The sequence below is a fragment of the Bradysia coprophila genome, chromosome X (assembly GCF_014529535.1).
Source record: "Bradysia coprophila strain Holo2 chromosome X, BU_Bcop_v1, whole genome shotgun sequence".
Taxonomy (NCBI): domain Eukaryota; kingdom Metazoa; phylum Arthropoda; class Insecta; order Diptera; family Sciaridae; genus Bradysia; species Bradysia coprophila.
This window is the reverse complement of record NC_050737.1, coordinates 857,678-883,330: the sequence shown is the minus strand read 5'-3', so window position 1 is coordinate 883,330 and position 25,653 is coordinate 857,678. Positions and strand designations below refer to the sequence as shown.

Genomic DNA, 25,653 nt, shown 5'->3' with positions numbered 1-25,653 from the left:
AGCTGCAGTTTTTCATCATTTTCCGAAAAGCTAATACTGAAATGTATACGAGCGTATATCGTTATACACACTTCACTGATATGGAGGCCACTTAGAAGCATAATTTCCCATGGGTCAAACGACAGAACGCTATTAAATTTCAAAGGAAACATTTTCCAATAAATTAACTAAAACAAAACACCCGCATTATAATCGAGATTATGTAATTAAATGCGAAAAATGAAAAACCAAAATGAAAAAAAAAATTGCTTCTCTTTGTTCCAAATACATTAACTGCTGTTCCGGAAAAAGCTTGAACGTACGAAAAAATACAATTAAAATAAATTGCAAAAAAGTGAATTTCATTAAATAATTAATTTTATAAAAATTTTATTGAAAAATGTATTGTAATACAAATATAGCAAACGCTATTGTGGATGGATATAGCTGCTGGAGATATTATAATAAATTACCATTAGAGCAGAGCATACGAGAGATATAGAGAGAGAGATAGAGAGTTCTAAGCCCAAGGAACGGATAAACAAGAAAATCCTCTTTCTAATAAAAAAAAATCCTTTGAAAATTTGTGAAAATTAGAAAATCCTCAAAGCTAAAAAAAATGGAATTTTTTTGTAAATCCTTGAAAATTGAGTAAAAACGGCAAAGAAAATCTTCAGAAAATTATTTGAACTTCAAAGGACTATATTTTTGAAAATCTTTTGTCTATTTACAAATATCGGTCCCTCGGTTTTGTAATCAGCTTCTGAACTGTACTCATTGGAGATAATTGAATTACATTTGATAACATTTGATTAATTGATAACAATCAGGATTATAATCGTTCGATGATCTTAATTCACTACACTGATTAAAAAAAATTCGTGAACATACGTCCAGTACAGCTTAATTTTTTTATAAAAATAATTTTGACACACAGGCTTGTGTGGAAATCCAACATAACAACGAAAAAAAATTTGAATTTTCATACAAAATTCTAATTTTTAACGGTCAAAAATTATTTTTATAAAAAAATTCAGCTGTATGTATGAAATTGCTGGCAGACAGCTTCATTTCTGCCTTACTTCGTATATGTATATTCCAACGTCTGACATGTATATCGTACATGTCCGACGTATAATTATACATACTGCTCGAGACTATTCGTGTAACTCGTATATTTATACGTCGAACATGAACGATATAAATGTCAGACGTTGGAATGTACGTGTCAGACGTTGGAATATACATATCCGAAGCAGAAATGAAGCTGTCTGCCAGCTATTTCATACATACTGGACGTATGTTGACGAAATTTTTTTATCAGTGTACTAATTCGCTGGATGTTACGACAAAAACACAAAATATATTTCACGAAATCTGGGTTCGATTATACATTTCTTTACGCCTGACCTGCTGCAAACTACACGATCGTTGAGGTATATTTACACCAACGATAGATGTCCGCACACTCCACATTAACGAATATTTTCGAAACTATATTTCGAAAGCTTATCTCACAGAGACATAAGAAATGTCATGCAACAGTCGAGCAAACACATTGAGGAATTTTTAAATTCTTTGAAAAGACATGATTTCAATAAGATAAACTTTACAACGAATCCTCGAGCAGTCGTTTGGTCGGGGAAAAAAATCAAGATTCAAATGAATTGGATAATAGTCTTTGTCGACAGGATAATCTACATCAAACGAAGGGATATCGACCGCAATCAATAACAGTGTTTCGAAATATGAAAAGAAATTCAATAAAATCAATGACAAAGAAGTTCTTATTAATGTTAAATTGGATGAACAAGTACTTGCTAGGTGAGTCAATGTCACATAATTTAAACATTAACATTTTCGAATCAGTCCATTCACGCTATTCACATACGTTTTTTGTCGAAGTGTCCAGGGGGTGAATCATTCCTACAATACAATCATTTTCATTTCTTGTACATCAAACAACGTTCCTTTATCAAATACAGGGTAAGGGAGTAGCAATCATATGTCTTACGTACAATTTGTACCGTCTACACATATAATTAAATGTAATTAATACATACTATGAGAACAGTAGAAGCGAACTAAATTTTCATGCCATTTTGCTCGTTGGTATTATTCTAGGAACTTCATCGTTTTGTATGAAAAACATTTATCGAATATCGGAGAAATACCCAACGAAAGGATATTGCTTTTTGTGCAGTGAGTCAACGACACTGACAAAGAAAAAAGGAGAAATATTAAACGACATAGTCAAGTTGATTGAATACTTTTGTGCCACTCATTTGCCGCATAACATTTTTTTTGTATACCAAAGGAAATTCCAACAACGGTAATGGGAACGTGGCGAAAGTATTGTTTTCCCACGGGGTAATGTCGAAGAGGTTAAAGTGTTTAGCTCCTTTAATATCACATTTTGTGTTCTATGAGTGGCTATATAATACCAACTGGTTCATATATTTACTATCACACATACCGTTCGACTCCGATGATATCATTTATATAAACTTTCAGATAAAGAAAATTTTGATGAAATTACCGGAAATTCAATTGTGGGAAAAATCAAATGACTAGCTTGTGGAAATGCGTTCGAGAAAAATGAAGTGGCCGATCTGTACGGCAAATACATTGTGTTTGCTGCAGTCATTGTTTCCCCTTCACCTTTCACCTTCAAGTGAGACGTTGCTATTTTTTATTTTTTGGTGACGAAAGGGCTAATTTTTATGTGTGACAGTGGTGAAATCGAGAATAAGTGTCACTGTCTATTCTGCGCAATATTTTACCATAAGTACTTGTATTTATATACTTAGCATTAATAGTTTTATGTACCGAGCTTAAAATCTGTTAAGCCTTAACAACGTTTTTTCAGTACTTTTTACATGACTAAATTCGAGAGGTGTAGAAGTCGAGAGGTGTAAAGGGTAGTAATAAAATTGGATGCTGCTCTGCTCATTACATGAGGTAGTAATTTTGTGACCAAGAGTGTTTTTAGCAGCTTGCTTCGATAACTCTTTCCCACAATTACACTAAGCATAGCTAGTTTTGTTTGTATGTGTGAATCAGCTGAAGCAAATTTCGACTCAATTTGATTGTCCTTTACTGTATAATTGGTTGTAATTTTAACAGTCAATTTGATTGATTTCTAATCGGATTCTGGATTGACATGGTTGACCATGACCAGGAATATAAATTCCTTCTGTAAATTCGAAATTGCATTATTTTTAATATTGGAACTTCAAACAAGAAATAATTTTGAAATCCTCTTCAATCTTTCGAAAGTAAAAGTTTCAAGTTGTCGACAAAGTTATACACAGGACTCTTGATTGATTCAAAATGCCTCCAGTCTGTACGAAGTGTAGCAGAGTCACTTATTGTAAAGAATATGTATGATTTTCAAAGGAATATGCAAAAAATATCTCAATTGTTGGCAGACCTAGCAAGAATCACATCACAAACAATAAATATAGTTTACAGTAAATATCGTTGGGTTAAATATTTAATTAACTTTACATATATAACGGCAACAACCACTGTTGAAAATCCCAAACTCGCTTCCGACGCTCCCTGTACATTAATTATTGCATATTAAATTATTGGTGACAATTCGATTATAATATACGCAAACAACTTGTGTCTGTTCGATCAATATTGATTTTGTTAAATAATTGAACAGTGCTGCGTCTAGCCTATTCAGCGCTCTGGACCCTGGAAATAGTTTGCAAACGAAAAGTTTTGACCCCTGCACGTGGACTCACCAGAGATTAAAATGTAAAGACTTTCATGACTGTAAGTGTTTTATGGTAAGATCATCTTCAGGTGTTTAAAACGTTAGTAGTAATAGTATGGATACAGTTTACAGTTTTTTTTTTAATCACAGAGAAATGTCAGACTATACAACCTTAAACGATATGATCAAATGGTTTTCGAAACTCCTGTCGCGTAGCAAATATTGGTCCAATTGTAATATATATTATGCACCTGTTGCCAAGATTGGTATTTTGACGTGTAGGACATTATTGCCCTAGCCGAAGGCGTGGGTCATAATGCCTACACGTCAAAATAACAGTCTGGCAATAGGTGCATATCATATTTTATCTGTCGAGAACAGATATATCGAGATAAACAAAAACTCCCTAGAGGGATAAGCTCGAGATTATCGTTCTAGACAGATAAAAATAATTACTGTTCCGGGCTCCTGAGGTCATGTGCTATACGCTAACTTTCTATTTGACTAAAATCCTCTGAGAAAAATTTATAAATATTATGCACGTATGACAAAGCGGTCGAGGCTTGCCGAGACGGCTTGTCATACGTGCATATTCTTTTTTATCGCATAAGCGAAAACGAGACAACAAGATATGCGAATGACACTTTGACAATTTACAGAAGTATAATGTTTGTTTATATATCCTAGGTGAATAATTTTTTCGGGGAATCACACCGTGTATGCGATAATATATATTATGCACCTGTTGCCAAGATTGATATTTTGACGTGTAGGACATTATTGACCTAGCCGAAGGCGTGGGCCATAATGCCTACACGTCAAAATAACAGTCTAGCAATAGGTGCATATCATATTTTATCTGTCGAGAACAGATACATCGAGATAAACAAAAACTCCCTAGAGGGATAAGCTCGAGATTATCGTTCTAGACAGATAAAGATTTTTTCTCGTGATATTACTAATAGTGGATCTGTTTTAACGACATATATTCGCGACATAGCGAAGCGTTTTTCTATTCATAAGGTAAAAGAATAGTAGACGATAAAAAATGATTGCCGTAGTACCGTTCCAGATGCTGTTCCGGCAGTTGGGCCCTCAGAAAGAAGGAAAAATCTACATTTTGGCACCAACTTTTTTTCCAGCACTTCTGTAGGCTTGCAACACAAAAGTGGGTTCATTTATATGTGGAACGATAGTGGGTGAGACCAGCTGCAACACCCCATACTCAGTTCCGTGGAATATCGAAGCTGCGGAGAAGGCGGACTCTCCTAACATTCACTATATTTTTAGTTATAACTCTCGTGGATCTACTAGTACCAAGCGGTGCGTATACTCTACCTGTAGGTCTTACAAGGTCAACATTCGTACAACATTACAACAATTTAAAATAATTTTTTTTTGAGTTATTGTCGAAAAACTGTTTTATGTACCCTCTGACATGTCTTTACTTTTGAACGCTTTTCACAGAAAACAATTTTTTTTAAGAAAAAGTAAAAGATACGTGTTCCGTTCCCTAGAATTGAATCCAACGAGCTATCACTTATTAAAATCGGAGACCGCTTGTTCCCCAATCACCTGAAGGTTTGGCGAAATCACTCTTAATCGTCAAATTCATTAACGTCGCAAGGCCTGAACTTCAATAAATATGAAAAAAGTGTAAGGAAAATGAAAAACGAAAAAATAGTTGCACCAACATGAAAACTACTTGGATTTGAAGAGCAACATCACTCATCAGGGACATAATAATGTTAGGTATGATGTTTATTTATAGCTACAGAAACCATGCGAAATGTAAAAACTGAAACAGAATAGTTATTTTCCTCGCTAGCAGCAATGACGATGAGTGTGAAATTTAAAACAACTCAGTCCTGTAGCGTTGAGTTGTCAGTGTGAGAATTCAGAACTCAACCGTAGACAAATTTCAATCGATTGTCAGATCTGTTTACAAAAAAAGCTGATTGAATCGGTTCGCGTCAGGCGAATTTAAGCTCAGATTCAGGAAGGATACTAATTCCGCTGCTTGTCACTCAGCGTACCAAGGGTCTCAAAAAGTAGAACCAAATCAAACAAGTAATAATATGATGTCGCTTCGTGGGACGATATTATTTATTATCATAAAGTTTGCCCGAACCGATGGGGAAAGAACACACGAGAAGTCTGTTCATGAAAAAAGGTGTTTTCGGTACTCAGGCATTGATTTTTTGTTATTTGCTGTTTTAGATATATAATATTGAGGATAGAAACACTATTCGAAACGTTGAGATTTTTCCTTGTTTCGTCTCTAAACAGTAAAAACTGTGCATCAATTTAATGATCCCGCTGAAACATGGAAAGCAAGAAACAGAACGATGATGTTAAAATAATTTTTCTTTTACCGATTTTATGTGAAGCGGAAAACTCTACATGTTTTTATGTTACGACGTGCTCACTGTTTCCGATAAACAGAACATGCCCTATTTATATATATATATATATATATATATATCTGTCGAGTAAAAGTTTAAAATAATAAAAATCCGCTATAGTGTTACGATGAACATATTTATCATTTTACTATTGCAGAAAATGTGTATAAAAACCACGCAACACATCTAACTATTTGATACGTTTTAGTCACCCATAAATTGTCATTGAAATAGTTATTTATGACATCGAGTGCGAAGTACTTTATTAGACTCTAGATGTGTCATATTACACATCGTGAGTCTAATAAAGTAGTTTACGCCGAGATTCATACAACGTTCTATGCCAAAGAGGCATCTAAAGTTTGAAAATTTTGCATGATTCTGATTGGCATACACTCTATTTTCGGTAAAGATACGGTAGAGCGATTGATTAAGTGAACGTCGATGGAAATTTATTGGTCGTTTCGCAAATGGGTAAAAACTATTCGGCATTAAGGCGAACTCACCTCCAGCGTTACATTATCAGTTTTAGCTTCCGAATTTATAAACAACACTTTTGAAATTAATTGGCTGACCGACGTAGCTTTACCGAATTATAATGGTCCTTTAATTTTTCTTTTGCTGTTCACTGTTCTGGGTGTTTCTTATACTACATCACCGCATCAACATTACGCTAATTTCGATGCTGTGCACGAATAAATTCTACGTGAATGAGAACTAATAGCTTGCCCACGAAACGCATTCATTTATGTAAAATAGACATTGGACAATCTGAATGTCCATAGCAATAACTAAAAATTAACTCAGCTTGTTGTGATGTTTAGCGGTTATTTAGATTATAAGCAAGAATGAGACACCTAATTTTGGGTTATGTATTTGTTCATCGAGAATCTGTTATTGATGGGATGGGCAATGAACATGGGTGATAAGTCAATAAAAATCGAGAGAAAATTATTTTGATTACAAAGTTCTGGATGTGATTTATTTACATCTCATGCAAATACATCCTCTTCCTGGCGACCAAAATATTACTGGAAATATTTGTGACAATTACTCTACATCTTCATTCACCAATTTAAAAGAAAGATAGGATGCGTGCACAACACAGTACAGTTCATTGTTGTGAATGTTCGGGTTTGTATTATGAGTATGCATGCACGCACACGCAATTTTATAATAAATTGAAGTGAAACGAAGGAATTTCTTTATTTATTAAACGAAAAGATTCCTATCATTTCATTCTTAAGACCGAAAAAAAGGAAGGAAGGCTAAGGGAACAATAAAAATGCTTGACATACAGCTCGAAATTAATATATCATCCCATCATTCATATTATTATTTACACAAAACAGCACAAGAGCGAGCATAGATTTTACTTTTATTTATCGACGCTATTCTATTTGCGCTTTCGTACAACTTTTCGGTTATTGCTGTTTACAATCTCTATTATAACGCAGAAACAAAGTGAACGACGAAATAGTTATTTGAACAAAAATTATTGTTCTCGCAACGATTTTTCGAACAATTAATTATTTATTCCTGGCACAATGTATACACATAGTGCTTACCTGTTCTAATATCTCATCTAGCGAAACTTCGATAACCCGCCCATACCGGATGGGATCAGTGACTATTTAGCGAGTAGACGAGTAACACAAAACTTTTTGAATTAAGTGGAATACAGTTAATGGCAACCGAATTTGCGTCTAAGTTTACTTCAGCTGTTTTACCAGCTGTGCCATTCATGCAATCACATTATGCGTACTAGTGATTATATGGTTTTGTTATGCATGTACGCGTGACTATGAAACTCGTATAAATACGTAGAAGCGTTGTGTTTGTGTTAGTTGGTAAAACATCAAACTTAGACACAAACTTGGCTAACGTTAACTGAAAATTGAGTTATTATTGCACAATTATTCGAACAGTTCGAACACTCCTTCCGTTACATTTCTTCTATTTATCCCCTTTACGTCATTTGTAGCCTCAACTGTAAACATCCTAGCATTTCGTATTGTTTCTCGGCCAAGCTCTTTGGCAATACTTCGAACTAACCTGAAACCATAGGAATACTTGAAAGCCAAATTTTTCATTCTTAGTAATATCGAATTCATCTTTGAGCAGCTATAGTAGCGGAAAAGACATTCCAACAAATTTATCTATGGCCATAAAATGAAACACATAAAAGAAGTCGAAATGATTGTGTACCTTTATTCTTCTTTGAGCTTTTTTCCTGTCTTTGTGTGTGTGTAATAAATTAAAGGCACTCCTGGGTAACCTTTACAAAACCAAAATATCAACAATCAATTCAATTCGAGAATAAAAACTCAAACGTACTTATACAGCCATCATTTCACCTAATAATGATGATCCTTAAGACAATAACAATGAGTACAATGACTTTGCTGAACAGCTATGAAACAAAAACAAAAACTACATATCGTGCGTCATTTCGGGGTGTATAGAGTAGGTATATAAAATATTGGATAAAATTGCCTACCTTTTTGTTCGGTGAATTTTATTTAATTGACGACTTCTTTTTAGTATTTTTTAATATAAAACAATGGCTTCGGCTGGGTGGTATGCCTAACGTTAATGTTTTATTTTGGACGACATTAGGATTCAGGAACATTTCATAAACTTAACGTTTTCATCACAAAATGATGCTGTTTTTGTACGCGAAAGCATCAATTATACATAAAACGGTAAAAGAAGCTGTTCTGCTAAATTTTCTTTAATTTTTTTCTTTCATTGTGTTATACGGAAAAAGAATTTACTTGTGGAGCGGGGGAAAACTTTTGTTGTTTAAATATTGTAAGACCTGTATGGCAGCCTTTTATTTATTTCTGTCGTTACGACATACTTTTTCTACAAAAAAAATGTATGACACTCAAAAAGGGCATGCGGAAGTTAACATATACACATTACCTTTTCAACCTCTGAAAGAAAACCGAGTGAAATGACATTATCTACGCTTTTCATTACTGAATGTAAGCAATGTATGCCTCTGTTCGTAAATAGTGTAAATTTGTGTGTGGGTGTGTAACATGCAAACAAGTCGTCATTTAATGATGCAACAGTTTCATTTTACTGTAGTAGAAAAATTTGTAAATAGAATAGTGAGTTCATCGGTGACTTAACTTGGTTCCGTAAATTCGTTCTGGAATTAAGTATGAAACATTTATATCTATTAAAGATTTCACAATCTGACCATGGCACCCTAAGTTTTCCATAGGAATAGATGCTTCAATAATCCAATTAGTTTCGTGATTACTGGTAATCAGATACGAGATAAAATCGCCAAAAAGGTCACAACGAGAAGAAAGTGCATGAAAATTTGAACGGCACCTACAAACACTCAGATATGAAAAGATTGTAATTAAGATGCAAACACAGAAAATATGCCATTTCGGAAATTATACCTTCGACGCATCGTGGCGTATAATCTGCATCAAAGTTTAAATTCGTAATTTAAAGAAAGAGCAACCTTTGAAGAACGAACAAAATATTTTAAGAGGATCTGCTCTTCTGAACATCAAACCAAATTACGTGTCTTGGCACTTTTTCTCTGTCGGATATGAAAAATATTATTCGTACCACGGACTAAAAGTCTTTTTTTAGGGTATTCGATTCGCCATCGGCTTTTAGACTTTAGACTTTTAGTCCTAGGTACGAGATGTACTATTACTTCTGTTGTTTTTTGTCCGAAAAGTCTGATACCAAGTCTCTCAGATCTAGTATAAATTTTGCTACTTTTAGAGAGCATCAGCCAGAAATCATCGCATATTTTGGCCATCGTTCTCGATGACGGATGCATCTCTATTTCTGACTGCTGTCACTAGATATAATCAATTGAAAACAAAAACTCGACCCACATAAGTATTGGCCATCATTTCATCTAATCGATTAGTCACACTGGGTTCTCGCCCTTACTGAACTCGGCTTTGTTTCGAAAACTGATTCTTTTAAGCGACTATGTTCATCATTTACAAAATTCAGTTTTCGAGACATGGTTTCAACAGTACCGAACGCTTATGTGATAAAATAGTTGGCCAAATAAGTGAGTCATAAACACTATTTTGAATGTGTGCGCCCAAACATATTCTCGTGTGAAGTTATTTCACTCGGTCCAGCTTCGCCTCCACTCGTTTCACAAACCTTCACTCAGATATGTACTCACGCACACATTTAAACTCGTGCAATCATGGCTCACTTTCTTGACCAAGTATATAACATACTATTACATGCTCAAATCGTCGAAAAAAGTGCTTGAAAAGAATGACATCCGAATGAAACGTTTCGATACAAATGATTGAAAATTTACTAAAGATTTGTGTTGAAAAATTGAACCTCATCACTAAACAAAAGCAAAATTATGGTCGTATTTAACGTCGCATTGTAGTTGTGCGCTGCAGAAAATGTTATTTATTAAAGCTAAACGAAAACTTTTTTTTAAGCTTTTTGTCTCTGTACTCCGTCCCAATTTCATGTGGATGCTAGATGTGGTTTATGGTAAAATAAATATAAATTTTGAATTTCATTTTAATAATTCGTGTTGATTTTATGGTATCGGTCGTATATTATAACCCCGCGATTTTTTTTCTTCAGATTTTATTCGGTAACGGTGCAAAATATAATACTTCTACGTCTACTGGGTTGAACGTTTCACCCGAAAAAAAACCGCTCTCTGCTAGACACAAAATATTCAGATTACTAAATTTATGGCTACATTTATTATCTTCGTCTCATTCAATTTATTCTTTGACAAGGAAGTTAAGTAAAAAGATTATTTACAGCCGTTTCGTGGTAGCACATGTATTACGCTCCTATTATAATCAAATCAATGTCGTTTTGTTTATGACTAAAGAAGACGGATTTTTTTCTCATGAAAATAAAGAAGAAAAAAATGAAAATCACGACCAAAAAGCACATACAGGAATAACGGTATGAGTATGAGTAATCAATGATAACAAAAAGAAAATCACAACTTACATCGAGTAAATACATTAAACTGGCACGATTGTGAAGCTTCGGCGCACACATCGCTGATATAACACAGTCCAATGACGTCAACATTTTATCAAGCTCATTGGAATGATTATGATGGTACATTGTCATGTCTGTGCGGATAGCAGTGGATGGCACAGGTGCTTGAACGGCAACGTCATCATTCTCTCTGTCGTTATTAATTTTCGTAAGGCTGCCGGATATTGTTCTATTTGTTGGAGTTATTCCGGATGTCGAGGGTATAGCTTTATATAGAGTGATGCCAAGACTGTAGATCCACATCTGTTGAAGAGATAACAAATTACGCGATGATGAAAATATTTGTATAAATATTTTTGACATGCATCGTATGTGAATTATAATATCATTCGTTTTGAAAGCGGATGACATTTATATTTATTTTAAAATAATTTTACATTAAAATAGTGGTGTTACGTTCTGCGTCATGTTTGCGTGAGGCGCGGGAGGTGGATTTTGTTTTGTTTTTTGTGTTATTGGTAAAGGGTTTGTACTAATTGTTAAATGTGTTATGTTTTATAGACATTTTGTAATGTCGAATTTATTAAATTTATTGGTAGGTATAACGACATATCAGCATAATCCGCAACACATTCGACATGATGCATATTTATTGGTGCGTGATGCCATATCCATATCGCTTTTTGTGAGTTAAATTTTCCATTTGAATTAATCGAAAAAATCAGGTCATGTTTGACTGGCACGATTGCACGATCCCTGACTGAGGTAAAAATAAGTTTTAGGGTTTCCACGCACCTACGCCGTATAGCTCTCCGTTTACGATCAAACAATGACAGCTCCTCCCACTTTTAATTGTTAAAAAGTAACCGAAGACCTAAACGGGGCGGCGTAAGTCCAATTACAGCTTTGGCGGACATTATTACATTTACTTGTAGCAAGTAGTAGGTCGCTTGGAATTGATTAAACGCTCCTTTTTGTTGTAGTTTTATTTACGTCTATTGACCACCTTGTATTGTCATATTCATTAATTGAAAATAATTTGTTCAAGTCATGGATATGACTGTTGGTTACAGCCAAATGAACCAACAATCAGGAGTTTGATCAAGTCTAAGCGAGCAAAAGCAGAAAGCAACAATTTATTTCAATATTGATCCGCAATTTTGTAATTGATTATTTCCCTGAAATTGGTCTCCACCGTCTCCACGTAAGAAAATGTCTCACCATTAATGTCAGTCACAAACGGTATGGTATGAGGGATTCTTTTGAAAGGAGACCTACGGAAATCGTATGCATCTCCCATTATTAGAAAGGTATTTGTGTGTACATTCGTGGAAAATAGGTACTTATTGGGTTTACATTCATCTACAGAAAAAGGTAATAGTACATTACTGCTATAAGGCTGTATATAAGAGACGTGTACGTATACGAGTGCTTGCGCGAGCAAGAAAAATTATATCGCTAGAAAAAGAGATGTTTGCCTACTGCGATAAAATACCTCACTGATATAAGGCTATATATAAGAAACTCGTACTAATACTCGCGTAAGAGCTCGTATACGTACACGTCTCTTATATACAGCCTTATAGCAGTAATGTACTAGTCTTGGGCAATCTAGTGGCTGAGTCATATTTTTTCAATTCGTATCAGTGTAGATTAACTTAAAACCCAATAGGAACCTATTTGCCCCGAAACACACCCAATTACTTTTCCAATGACACCCCGCATTTTTATTTTCATGTATTTGGAGACACTTCCATTAGAAAAATACATGTTTTCGGTTTTCGATCAGCAGTGCAAGCATTTTTTTCCTTTGACGGGGCAATAACTTAAGTATTGTTGCGATTTTCAAAAAACGTTGAAGAATTAGGTCGAAACCGAAGTTTTAATATACTCGCTCACCTATTGACCGACGTGTCAAATGTTACAATTTATGCAAATATGTGACTTTTGAACGGAGCAAAATTTATTCTTTTTCCATGTGTTTCACCTTTCAATGATATATTATGCAATCATTGACACATTGACTCCTTCAGCTATTGTTCAGCCGAACAAAAAAAAAAAACAACAACCACACACGACCTGTGACACATTTTCACATATATTTACATACATGTCAATCTTGACTCACCCACTCCCAAAGCCATAACTTTCTTTTTTTTTGCACTTCCTCTATCAAAATATAAATATCAACCACTATTCAAACACGCATAGAGCCCTCATTCCACATTCATAATTCCTATTTTCGAACAAAACGCACGTCTCTCGAATATTTTATATTGTGGCGGAACAATTTTATGGTAATTTTTTTAAAACCAATATAAAGAACAGGAGCAGAATTTGTTTAAAATATTTTTCTATGTGAGAAAGCCAAGGCACTGTTGCTGTTTGTGGAAACATCTACATAATAATTTTATGGGTAGAAGTGTACGAAATACACGGAGAACGTGAGTATCGATTCTTCTTTTTTGTCTAATAATATTTTTCTTTCTTTCGTCATTGTCTACTTTTTGATAAATTGTCTAGAAAAGTAGGGCATAAATCTTCACACAATAACATACACACCAAATAATAATAAAATAAAAAAACGAACCATCCGCATATTACAACGTACAGTACGTATACACATAGTCAACATTATTCGGATGTTCACAAGTTTTCATCATGTTAAAAAAATAGTAATTTGTCAACCAGTTTTAACAACGGCAACAATAAAACGACGTTCTCTCAAGTACATACCGAGTGGCACAGAGAATGAATAATCTCTTTGACAGACTTGAATACGCGTTTCAAATTTTCTGTAGTAAATCATGCAGGATGGGAGTTATTTTAACTGAAAATCATCATCATTACATCAAAATTCACATTATCACTTCATTAATGTTATGACAAATGGTTTCTTTTTCCAGCGAAGGTAGCCAATTTATAAGCATTTGTTCACCTGTTCCCATTGACACTATAATCTGAGATTGGGATGATGTATTCCGCAAACGTGTATGTAGACCATTCACTCTAAATTTTTGACAGCATCTAATCGACTTGTATTTAATTTGTCGTAGAGCTTTTCTTTGAAAGAAGTGGACACCTTTCGGTAAATGCGATTTAATCGTGAAGCCAAATGATTGTCTCTACATTTACAAGAGAGGTCGGCCAAATACCTAACTAGGACTGAGATGTCCTTTTAAACTTTCTTGCAGAAAATAGCGACATGTGTTTGTCAAAATAAATAACGAAGTCATTGAAAACATTCGAAATCATCAAAACAATTACAAATTTAATCGAATACGTCGAGGACAGGACATCGGGCTATCCATTAGATGTCCTTCAATTTTACGACTTTTTTTGACCCCTTTTCTCGAGCGGCGGAAAAACGTGGAAAATCCTTTGTCAACCGAAAAACCATTCTTAGAAAATCAGAAAATCCTCAAAATCAAAGAAAATCCACAGAGAACTTGGAATTCATGGAGATTCTCAAAACTTAAAAAAAAGTCCCAAAAAATCGGTGAAGATACAGCAAAAACGGGTTATAAAATCGCGTCATAAAAAATCCTTGCAGTAAGTATTTTATTTTGGAAAATTCTTTGTTCATGACGAAGTGATGCTTTGTTGAGACGACTGCATCAAAGCGTCTATTAAGCACTGTATCTTTGCTGATATCTTTCCACAAAAATAATTTTTGAAAATTTAGGACAAAACAAATTTGTTTGTGGCAATTTGAGCATCTAGAATACAAAAGGCAAACTCTTGACTTTTTTCAGAACTGGTCAAAAGGCCACAAGAAATCTATTTTTTATTGAAAGCAAAAAACATTTGTATACTGGCTATTGTTGTCTCACTTCAAAAAAGATTTTTTTAAAAAGATGTCAGTGAAAATACAGCACTAAAAGCCCAAATGTAGACCAAATTCAGCTAAGTCTTAATGCCTTTCTTCGGTATTATCAACAAATTCATGTCCTGTTTGATGACAATAATGTACTTCAAAAGCAGAAATAACTGTGTTCGGATGTTTGCTGAGAAACAACAAGTTCACATGGCATCACAGACGATATAATCGACTAATTGTTTTCCACTATGAGAAAGTGAAAGAATTTCTTAATGTTCAACTAGTCGGTTGAATTTTTCGACACGCGCTCTTACAAATGTTGTCGGTATATTGACCTGAGTGACCGAGTGACTTACACTACACATGTTCTAGTCGAACACGAACGTTAGGAATTATATTTCCGCAAATTCATTAATCAAATAATTATACACGTGTAGGTATAACAGGCAACTAACCACCGTTTGCGACGACTTTTTATCATGAAGCCACGGTTGTCTGTAAGTTTCCATCGTCAATCAAAAATCTACTTATTTTTACAATCTTTTCGAATAATAAAAGCAATTCAATTAATTAAAACTCGTTCGCTCCGTACCATTAATAAGAATTCCCTTTCAATTTATACTGATGAATAGAAAGCTTTGCATTCGAAAAACTTGTATACGTGCATGCAAAACTGGCTATGAAATCATTTCCTCCATAATGCGGGGCGGTGCACATATAGTATTTATATATGTGGTATGAAAAGGGTGAAACACAAAACAGTGATTAAAAAATGTACATCATACAAACATACACCGTACACGTTGCTTAAATACGGTTTTTGTTGCGTTAAAATCGTCTCTATTTTTTTTTTGGTATTTTCATAGAAAAAATATTTTTTTGCATAAATAAGCTCTCATTCAAACGTTATTTTTAACCATTTGATCGAAATCAGAATGGAATTTTTCATTGCAAATGGATTAGTCCGGTATTTAGTTGCTGATCAGATTGTTTAAAGCGATTTTATTGTTTAATCTTTTCGATTCGCAACGGTATTGTCCATATGCACGATCGTAGCATAAAATTTCGTGACTACTATTTTTGGTCTGCAACCGTGCCCAATTATTACTTAAAGTTTACATCTCCGGGAAACTAGGCCCTGTTGTGGTTTATAACCCAATTGTGTCGTTTTGTTCGTTAAGAACAATCCGAATAATCACACGTATCTTGGAGAAAAAGTAATTTATTGTTGGAATGAATTTTTTCAGATATACACCAGTAGCGTAAAATAAAAATGATTTCGGCTAGAAACGCTTGCTAATGCAAATAAACGGGATCTACGGCCTCTCTTTGAATTTATTTGCCTCCACTGATCCTGCCTTGGTTTAATTTACTCTGCCATGGCTATAGACAACCGAATATACGATTCTTAAATCATTCTGAACATTTTTAAACTGCATTCTAATCTGAGATGAAATATTCTTCCGGTGTGTGAAAATTTCACGTAATCACGTCGAGAATGGACTACAGTACATGTAGAGGTATTTTTTTCGAGGCAGGCCGACGCGACAAATCAGATTCCTAGTAGAAATGTAATTTTGCTTCAAAATTCATTATATGCTCGGTATTATTTTAATGACAAAATAACAAAATCGCTTCGCTCGTTCTTTTGAAAACATTTTCACGCGTTAAAAATGCACCACTCCAACCCGTATGTTTACCAAATTAATTAATAAAATGTTTTGAAAAATACATTTTTCCCAATAATATTTTGACGCGTTGAAATATTGATATTTTCATGAGTCAAAAATTTTGACGCGTTACAAAAATGTTTCCACGTTTATGAAACGCGATGTAAACATGTAAAAAAAAACACGCGTCAAAATTTTTCGCGCGTTTTTACTAACTTTTCCTTATTAGTCTATATATGCCAAGTTTCAAGTCTCTGTGACTTTCAGTCTGGGCTCCTATAGAGACAAACAAACCAACAAATATTAAACTTTATATTATAGACTATAGTACACTTTTTGTTTACGCTGTAGAAACACATAGAAGTTGTTCGCCAATACACCGTGTACCATAAAACTTATATCTGACAGCTCAAGTATTAGTCCTTGTAGAATTCATTTGTTAAATTTTTCGAAAAAGTTTTTATGCAAATTACGGCAGTAAAGGATTATATAATGGTCTTATGTAGTAACAACGAAATGTTGTATGCATGGCATCTCATTCATACTAAAATCTAAAATTCATTACAACAGTGGAACCTGGCGGAACATTACTCTCGGATATCGATTCGAAAAGAATACACACCATAAAGAACCTAATACACAAAAACAGTTCCTTTTTGAACAAGTGCGACTAGACTAGACGGCATACTATTAGAACAAAATAATTTCTTTGCAAATAGATTAAAACAAATTTGGTTTATGGGGCCCACATCGCGATATTAATTTGGCTCGATTTTAAAATTAATCACAATATCCACACATCAGGTGTTCTCTACGTTGTAACAATTGATGGCATATAATACATTTTTATAACAATACGATGCATTTGTGTGACATAATAATCGTCATCCACGTCCGAAAATTAAAATTAAAATTTTCCCTTGCACATGTTTGCAACATACCCACTTTTTGATAATCGACATTTTAATAATTAAAAAAAGGCTTAAATGAAATGAATTGAATATGTTCACGTAGATTGATAGAAGATTTATATTAATTTATGACAGTCGACAAACGTACTCCGTCGTAGGCATGGGCGATAATGATAATGATTATCGATAATTATCGATAATCGATAATTATCAGAAAAATGTCGATAATCGATAATTATTGATATTTTGATAATTATCAAGATATCGAAAATTCGATATATCGATATTTCGGTCGGAGAATCCGATATTTATCGATATATTCCGATATATTATCATGAATTTTCAGATAAATATTAAAATATCGATATTTTGATAATTATCGAATTTCGATATTTTGATAATTATCGATAATTATTCAATTATCGATAACGATATGATTAATCGATTATCGATAATTTCTTTCAATTGATACTATCGATAATTTTGAACGTCTCCCATCCCTACTCCGTCGTCCGCAAATCGCCATACAAGTTCAATCTTCTTTTTTGCGACAACCTTATTTTCTCAACGACTGCGACTGAGTTCACGGTACATATTTTATGTCAAGGTACTTTAGGTCGATCTACACTTGCAATCACCTAGTGATATGATGCCAATTATTCTGACAAAATTGCTAAATACATAGATAGAACAATCAATGAACGTCAAAACAAGGTATGGTCGAATGTCAAACTTTGTATGGAGCGGAGGACATACCGAGAGGTGAGTTTGTTTATATGAAATCGCCATGTCCTCAGGTTTGTATGAACAGACCATACCTGGTTTGTACATTCATTGAGAACAATAGGTGTTATTATATTGAAATTTTCGGTGAATTTTCTCTTAAATTTTCTTGTCGTCTTTTTTATTCAAGGCTTTATAAAATGAGGTTGTCTCTAAGAAAAATCTTGAACATATAAAAATTTCCTAGTTCCTGTTAGGCTATCCAGAAATGCAATTGAATGAAAGTCCAATTTCCGGTTTCTTTTTAACACAATAGACAATGAAGTAACTGAATACTGATCGAACAGAGTGTAGCCATTGCAATCGCTATAAAATTGTGGATCTCACTGACCTATAATCTACACATTCCAGCACGCTAGATAAAAAAAAAACCAGACAGGCTTACTTTACTCTGCCGTGATTCTTAATTCTAAAATCTAAGGACTAGTGTGATCTAAAATATTCCATTCATTGAAATGTAAAGCTTGGCCTTGGCTGAAAATGCAAAAACTGTGCTTATTGGATTTTTTTCAACTTAATACCGGGTCGCCATTTTCAAGAATATATTTCTCATGAACATTAGGATTTTCCTACACTACTATTTTGAGCCAAATTTATTACACTGGGTAAATTTCACGAGTTCATAATAAGACTGGTCTTTTACCAGCTGGTGTTAATGCTATTTCGTACGAAGTCGCTTATCCAACAAAAAGAAGAAATCATAAATCTAATCCGTCATTTGTTAAATAAAGCACGTGGCACCTAGTACACAAAACATTATCTTATAAGTCAATGGAGCCACTAGAAAATTCTGCCGCTTCCTTCGTTATCAACTTAAAGGTGAACAATGCTCGTAATTTCTTCCACAAATTTAATGGGCTCTGCAATTTAATTTTATCACAACTTCTACCCGGCTATTTCTATAATGAGCGAGAAATTTGTTGTATGTACAAAAACAACTTTTCAGCATCAATGTTATACAAATAATATCCTAAGAGTATGAGGTATATGAAAAAAAAACAAAATAGAAGAAGTTGAATTCTACAATTTCTTTCTCTCGTTTTTTCTTATTCCTTGAACCATGGTGTGTATATATATATATCCTCAAATGTTGTGTAATGGCCTCGTTCTTTACAAACTTTTCCGTATAAGTAAATAATTCACATGATAGTTTTCTTCCGAATATTATTATCATCCAAATATATGTATACTCGGATGTAACGAAATAATTTGTCTTCCCTTTCTTGCTACACGCTGGTATATAGGTCTAATGGTAGTCGAGTATAATGTAATGAAAAAGTTATTCCAAATTCAACGAATATAAAACCACTATCGGCACTTCTCTTTTTGAGCTTCAATTTTCGAAAAACTTCACTACAAACTTTTTAGTTATATCGTTTATATGGGAGTCTCTGATTTTTCTTCTCCTTGTTCTTCTTCTTCTTCTTCTTTTTTGATAAAGGAAAGTTTTCTTGTATTAAGTGTATTTTCACGGTACTAAACAATCAATTATTACAGCAAAACTTTCACCTCCAACGTTATCGTATCTCCCCCGTGTTATACATACACTGTTGCATAGGAAGAATTCACCAGAAACACATAAAATAAATTGAGCCAATATTGTTTTTACACACGCGTGCATATTCACTGAAACTCATTGTTATCGTTATGGGAATGGAAAGGATGAAACCTAAGATGGATCGACATTAAAAATATTATAATATGTGGCTCTTAGCAGTGGTCCACGAAACTAGCACTTACATTAAAACCTCAACTTGCTATAAACCAGTCAAATTGTTTTGCAATTCAGCTATTAATTCAGCAAGCAGTTTGTTACTACAAACTTTTTAATTTGTTCCTGAGAGACAGTTGAACATTAACAATGGCTGATAGGGATTGTGATAGTGGTATACATAGACGAAAGTTTATGTTGGTGTGTCTACGATGGAAAGCTAAAGGCTCGTTTAAAACTTATGTCTTCTGTAAAATAGAATAGAATATAATTTGGGTCCTCGCACCAATAAGAAAAGTGACGAACTTGCTTATTTTACAAGCTATACTAATAGGCATGTCGCTGAGGATTAGATATAATTGGAAATTACTTCCAGGAGTCACTACAGAGATTTAGATGTGAATAGAGAGTTTTATGAATTTATTAATAAAATTTGAAGTCCTAGATTTGTCGTTATTGTTAGTAAAATATCTAACAATTTATCTTTATCTGGAAATATGCCTTGTAAATCTTGAGAAGCAATTCTGTTCAAGAAAAATGAGAAAATTCGTTCTTGGCAAGGGAAAAGCTATTAAAATTTTACATGTCATCAACGCATTGCAAGAATATGAGTGATTGTATTGACAGCTGCCAAATAGAGCACTATGTTGTGTGATATTTTACCCCAAATTACTCTGTCCAGTTTCAGTACTTTAGTACTTCATGCTTGAAGTGTGTTGAGAGTTTGTCGAAAAGAAAGATATTGTTTCTAGTCGTCTAGGCGTTCTCGATGTAGTGTTACGTTACTTTATTCTGTCAATTTTAATTCTGTCTGTTGGTAGCTTTGTTGAGTAAAGCACGTTACGCTTCTGCGGGATAATTTGTTTATCTTAGATGGGGATTATACCTTACGCCTTTGGCATGGGATACAACCATCCCCCTCAAATAGATGCACAGATGCGTGACGTACTATAATCAAATCAATTTATGTCATTCCCCGAACTAAAATAACGAATGGATTACTCAACGATCTTTGGTTCACTCCACCCTATATTAAAGGGATCTATATTTATAACAGGCATCGAAATAAAGTTATTTCGCCAAAAAAAAACTCGAATGAAAGAAAGTCGTTTTCAAAATATTCTCGTCTTCCGTGCTACGCACACATTCTCTTGCAAAATCCCACCCGTACTTATTTACAGTTCAGTGATAATTGTGTATACTTTACCTTTTCAATATCCGACTCACTAAATGATGTTTTCTTTCCAATGTTGTTCAGATATTCAGGTGACAAAAAGCTTGTGTCAGAAAAAGGAGTGACATCATTATCAGAGTTCATTTGACCAGCGGGCATCACATTAAATACAACACGTCCTCGAGATGTGATTTGAAGGTTGGTAAGATTTACTAATGGCAGTAGGCGATTTGTTGATGGAGTATCTGAAAATTTAATAAAGATTTTATTGGCCATCAAAAACAGTGGTTGCTTAGGTGTAAGTTTAGAATAGAACCTATTCAATAGGTACAGAATGAAATTAATGAATTTTCCGTTCGAACCGGACTTAAATCACTCATATGTACTAGATTTTTTTTTTCGTGAAAATTTCTTATATTCGACAGTCCATTAGTTCATGCTTGGTAGAGAAAATAGCAAGAAAAAAAAATTCCTTTCAGAGCAAGTATGGTTTCAAAATTCAAAATGTAGATTTAAAGCTCGTTTCGTATTTGATGGTATAGGTATATTAGGGTGTCTGAATTTGTTTGAAGCCGTCTCAGATCCCTCAGACGCTTTTTATTTCATCGAAACCCTTTTGGAGTCGGTTTAGGACCCCGTTTAAGATAGTGCCAATTTTTATGTTGACAATTTTTGTGCTGGCACAAATTATTTGTGTTATCATAAAATTTTTGAAATTCGTTCAGTTTTTCGTTGTAACACAAATATTTGTGCCATCGCGAATATTTAGGCTGACACAATTTTTTTTTAGTTCGGTTCAGTTTTTACAATTCACGCCGTATGTGTGCCTAAAATTTGAATTTTAAGTGAATGATTCGATGAAAAAGTGAACCAAAAATACGTCTCAACACTTATGCACTGACGGCGTGAATAGCGTCACATCCAAGATCTCAACTCAATTACCAATTTAAATTTACAGGACCAAATTATAGACGGCAACTAAATTCGCCCTTCAATAAATTGTATTGGGAAGGTTTGGTTTGCCATAGAAAGATAAAGAAAAGGGTTCTGGAGATAAAACAAAAAGTTGAAATAATAATTTCAGAAAAGGAGATAACATCAGAGATTATCATGATTCTTTATGGTTCTAGTGCAGATTTAGCTGCTTTAACACACTGAAGATAATTGCAGCTCGCTGAATTTCGGCTCCCTCGAGTGCCGAAAAGGAGTCATACCTCCATACCTCCAAAAAAAATCTAAAAATGTAGAATTTTATCTTTTGTTTTTATATTTTTTTTTATGTGTCAGGGACTCCTTAACAAAAATCCAGAAAGCCGAAATCTGACTAGCCGCAATTGTCGGCACTGTGTTGTGACTTTTCTGTGAGTGACATGAAAGTCGTCGGAGTATCCACCAAATCAACTTTTAAATTAAATTGAACATATTTTTCCGACCTCCCCTGAAATAAGAAAGTGACACCACTCGAAGCACATGAACAAGTAGAAAATTTTGTAAGAAAATGTTAGCCGACTTTCATAATTCTTTATGGTTAAATCTGCACTCGAACCAGAGCAACGAACCAATCGACGAAATGTCTAACATCGTCGCAGAGTTCCATTAACCTACTTATTCGATTGCCTCAGAGCTTTTAGCATACTCTACTCATCATTCTATAAACTTCCATGTTTGTAAACAGCAAATTCCTGCCATATTTTAAAAATTCCATTTTATAATTATTCTTTGCGTAAAGCGTAAAAATATCACTTTACCGAAACAAGATACGTCTGGAAAATATATATTTATATAAATTGTCTCCGATACTAATCGTCCGAGTAGAACAAAAACTGTCAATCTGCCTATCAGGGTGTATTTGTTAAGAATGAAAAATAAATTTACAAAATTAGGGGAAATAATAATTGAAAATAAAAATTTCTCACAGTCTCACCACGAAAACCAATTAATTAAAATGGCATTTCAACCACCATAAATCATTTTCACTCGCCCATCGCCCACAAATTCGTTTTCGAAAACTCTTTTTAACGGAAAGTACGAACACCATAAGTAGATATAATTTCATAAACAATATTATATACCCGAACGTGCCTGTTGTTTTGTATATATACATCTGCTAGCTATTCCATTGTTTAGATGGAAAATGTAGTTGGGAACATTTTTCCAGTTGTAAAGAAAACTAAATAGTAACTCAATATGTATGTGGGTGGGAGTACGATAATGTTACGTGTTTTAAGACAATTTAATTAGAAATATCTCTAAAATATCGTAACATTTGGTCCTGGAATTCTTATGAAATATCTATACATGGTTGCCTCTCTATATATAAAATGCGGTTTCCGAACGGATACGTAAATGTCGGTCTAGTCGGTTGTAAGGTTTTGAATAAGTATGTACATATGTTGTGTGCTTCATTTGGAAAATAGATTACCAAATGACTAATGAGAGACATATCTCAAACTCAAGTTGCTTCTTTTTCTACGGCAACATTTCGACTATTGCGAAAATACTTGAGGTTTTACGCGAATGAGGATATGTGTGAAACATTATGAATGCGAAAGTCATGCGAAAACGTTTTGCGAATATGGTTTTGCACGTGTTGATTAAATGTTTCTTGTCGATGTAAACTATGTGTAACTAAGCTACCGAGTCTCTCCGGAGTTATTTAACGGTGGTTATTCCAATTCTTAGTTTAGCATTTTTCATTCTGAAAATTAACTATAACAATTTCTGAATCTGATCTTCAGTTAAAGGTATCGATAAGATACTATGAGTATGTTCGTGTTTTCATTTCCATTTTTGCCGTACAGTTAACAAAAATATCACAGTTTGTGTTATGACAAAAATAATCTTCCATAGCAACCGCTAAGACATTTCCTCAGTAATTTTCTAATAACGATCAAGAGAAAATAATGGTTATTTGTTTACCAAGGGGAGAAAATGGGAAATTCCAACACGAGCGAATTGGAATTTTCTATTTCTCCCCGAGTTTAACACATAATTTTTCAGCCGTGCATGGCGTGAATAACCGTTTTTATTCACGAAACAAACACATCTACTCGTATCATAATTTTCAAAACAAAGTGACAGTTGCGAAGAAACAAGAGAAATAAAAATTTGCTCATCTGAACTGTCATCAGAAAGAGCGTCAACAAAGCACCATCTTCTCACCACATTTTAACCAATAAGGTTATTCACGCTGAACGGATGAAAAAATGTTACCAGAAGGCGACACAATTGACTGCACTTTTTTACGGTACAAAATTTTCGGTGATAAATTGTCAAAGGCTACGTGCCAATTTTCATTTCTTTGCTTTAAAGCTCAATAAGCTCTTGAACAGGATTAGATTGGAAATGCTATCAAATAAGTAGATTTAAAATATCTTTTTCATTGATCGACAAAATACAATCAAATCCGCAATGGCTCTGTGTGTTTAATGGTAATAATGATTTAAAAATATTATTCCGAAATGTTGTGCTCTAATTTTCTTCTTTTTTGATACTGTCAATTCGTTTGCCATAAAAGTTTAGGGGTTTCCGTGCTGACAGTCATATGAATATTAAACTACAATCAGAAACGCTTTATTTGATATTTGATCGGAGAAAAATTCCAATATTTTTTTACGAGATAAACGAATGGCCCCATTGATCAATATTGATGCGACCATTTCCAATATATATTTTTTTATAGAAATTCTGAATGTTTTCTTCTTTTTTTTCGCTTGTATCATTTTCTGAAATGAATGAATATAATGCCTGTGTGTATTAAGTAGAGATATCGATGGCTCTCACGACGTTACAACCCTACACCAATAATAAGATACAAAAAAAACGTCTTCTAAATGTCATTCAGAAAAAGCTTTAAAATCTAATCGTATAATATGTTTGTATATATTTTCCATTTTTATTTTTTTATTTGTAAAATTGCAAATCAATGTCACTTGCTTGATAATCAATAAAAGAAAAATTTCGAATTTATTTTCCTTTGCAGTTGGATTTATTTTTCTTATCTTCTTCAAGGAAAATATTATTGCTATATTCAACAAAGTAACTTAACGAAAGTCTTAAGAGTTATTTCCGGAAGGAATCACAACAATTAAACAGATGGATACTAAAGTGTTCCATGTCTGCTTCCTACCTCCGACAAAGTACAGTACACAGCAACAGTACATCTTAGATAATTGAAATTTCTTGGCGAAGACGTCGTAAGTTCCCTTAAAAATGGAAATTTAAACACAGCTCACGCTATTTTCATCAGAGTGTGCAGCAGAGATGAGCCGGTTATCCGAAAAACTGAAATTTTCGGTTTGGTTTGAACCGAACCAAAAAGTTCGGTTCGGTTTAAACCAAACCGAACATTCCGGTACGGTTTAAACCAAACCGAATATTCCGGTTCGGTTCAAACCGAACCGAAAATTCCGGTTTTCCTGTAAAACAATAAGAAATTAACCCCGGTTCGTCAAAATTGATTAATTTGATTATAAACTCACTGAAAA

The 25,653-nt window shown here is 33.9% G+C and overlaps 1 protein-coding gene across 3 annotated transcripts in view; it reads right to left on the bottom strand.

The window, feature by feature from the left end:
* The window catches only part of LOC119081272, a 131,428-nt gene that overhangs the window by 6,840 nt on the left and 98,935 nt on the right, over nt 1-25,653 (bottom strand). For all 3 annotated transcript variants that reach the window (XM_037190028.1, XM_037190037.1, XM_037190045.1), the window contains 2 exons: nt 21,200-21,411; nt 11,104-11,400 (listed from right to left, as the gene is read on the bottom strand). In XM_037190028.1, coding sequence (XP_037045923.1) covers nt 11,104-11,400; nt 21,200-21,411 — 509 coding nt within the window. The remainder of the gene's footprint in view (nt 1-11,103; nt 11,401-21,199; nt 21,412-25,653) is intronic.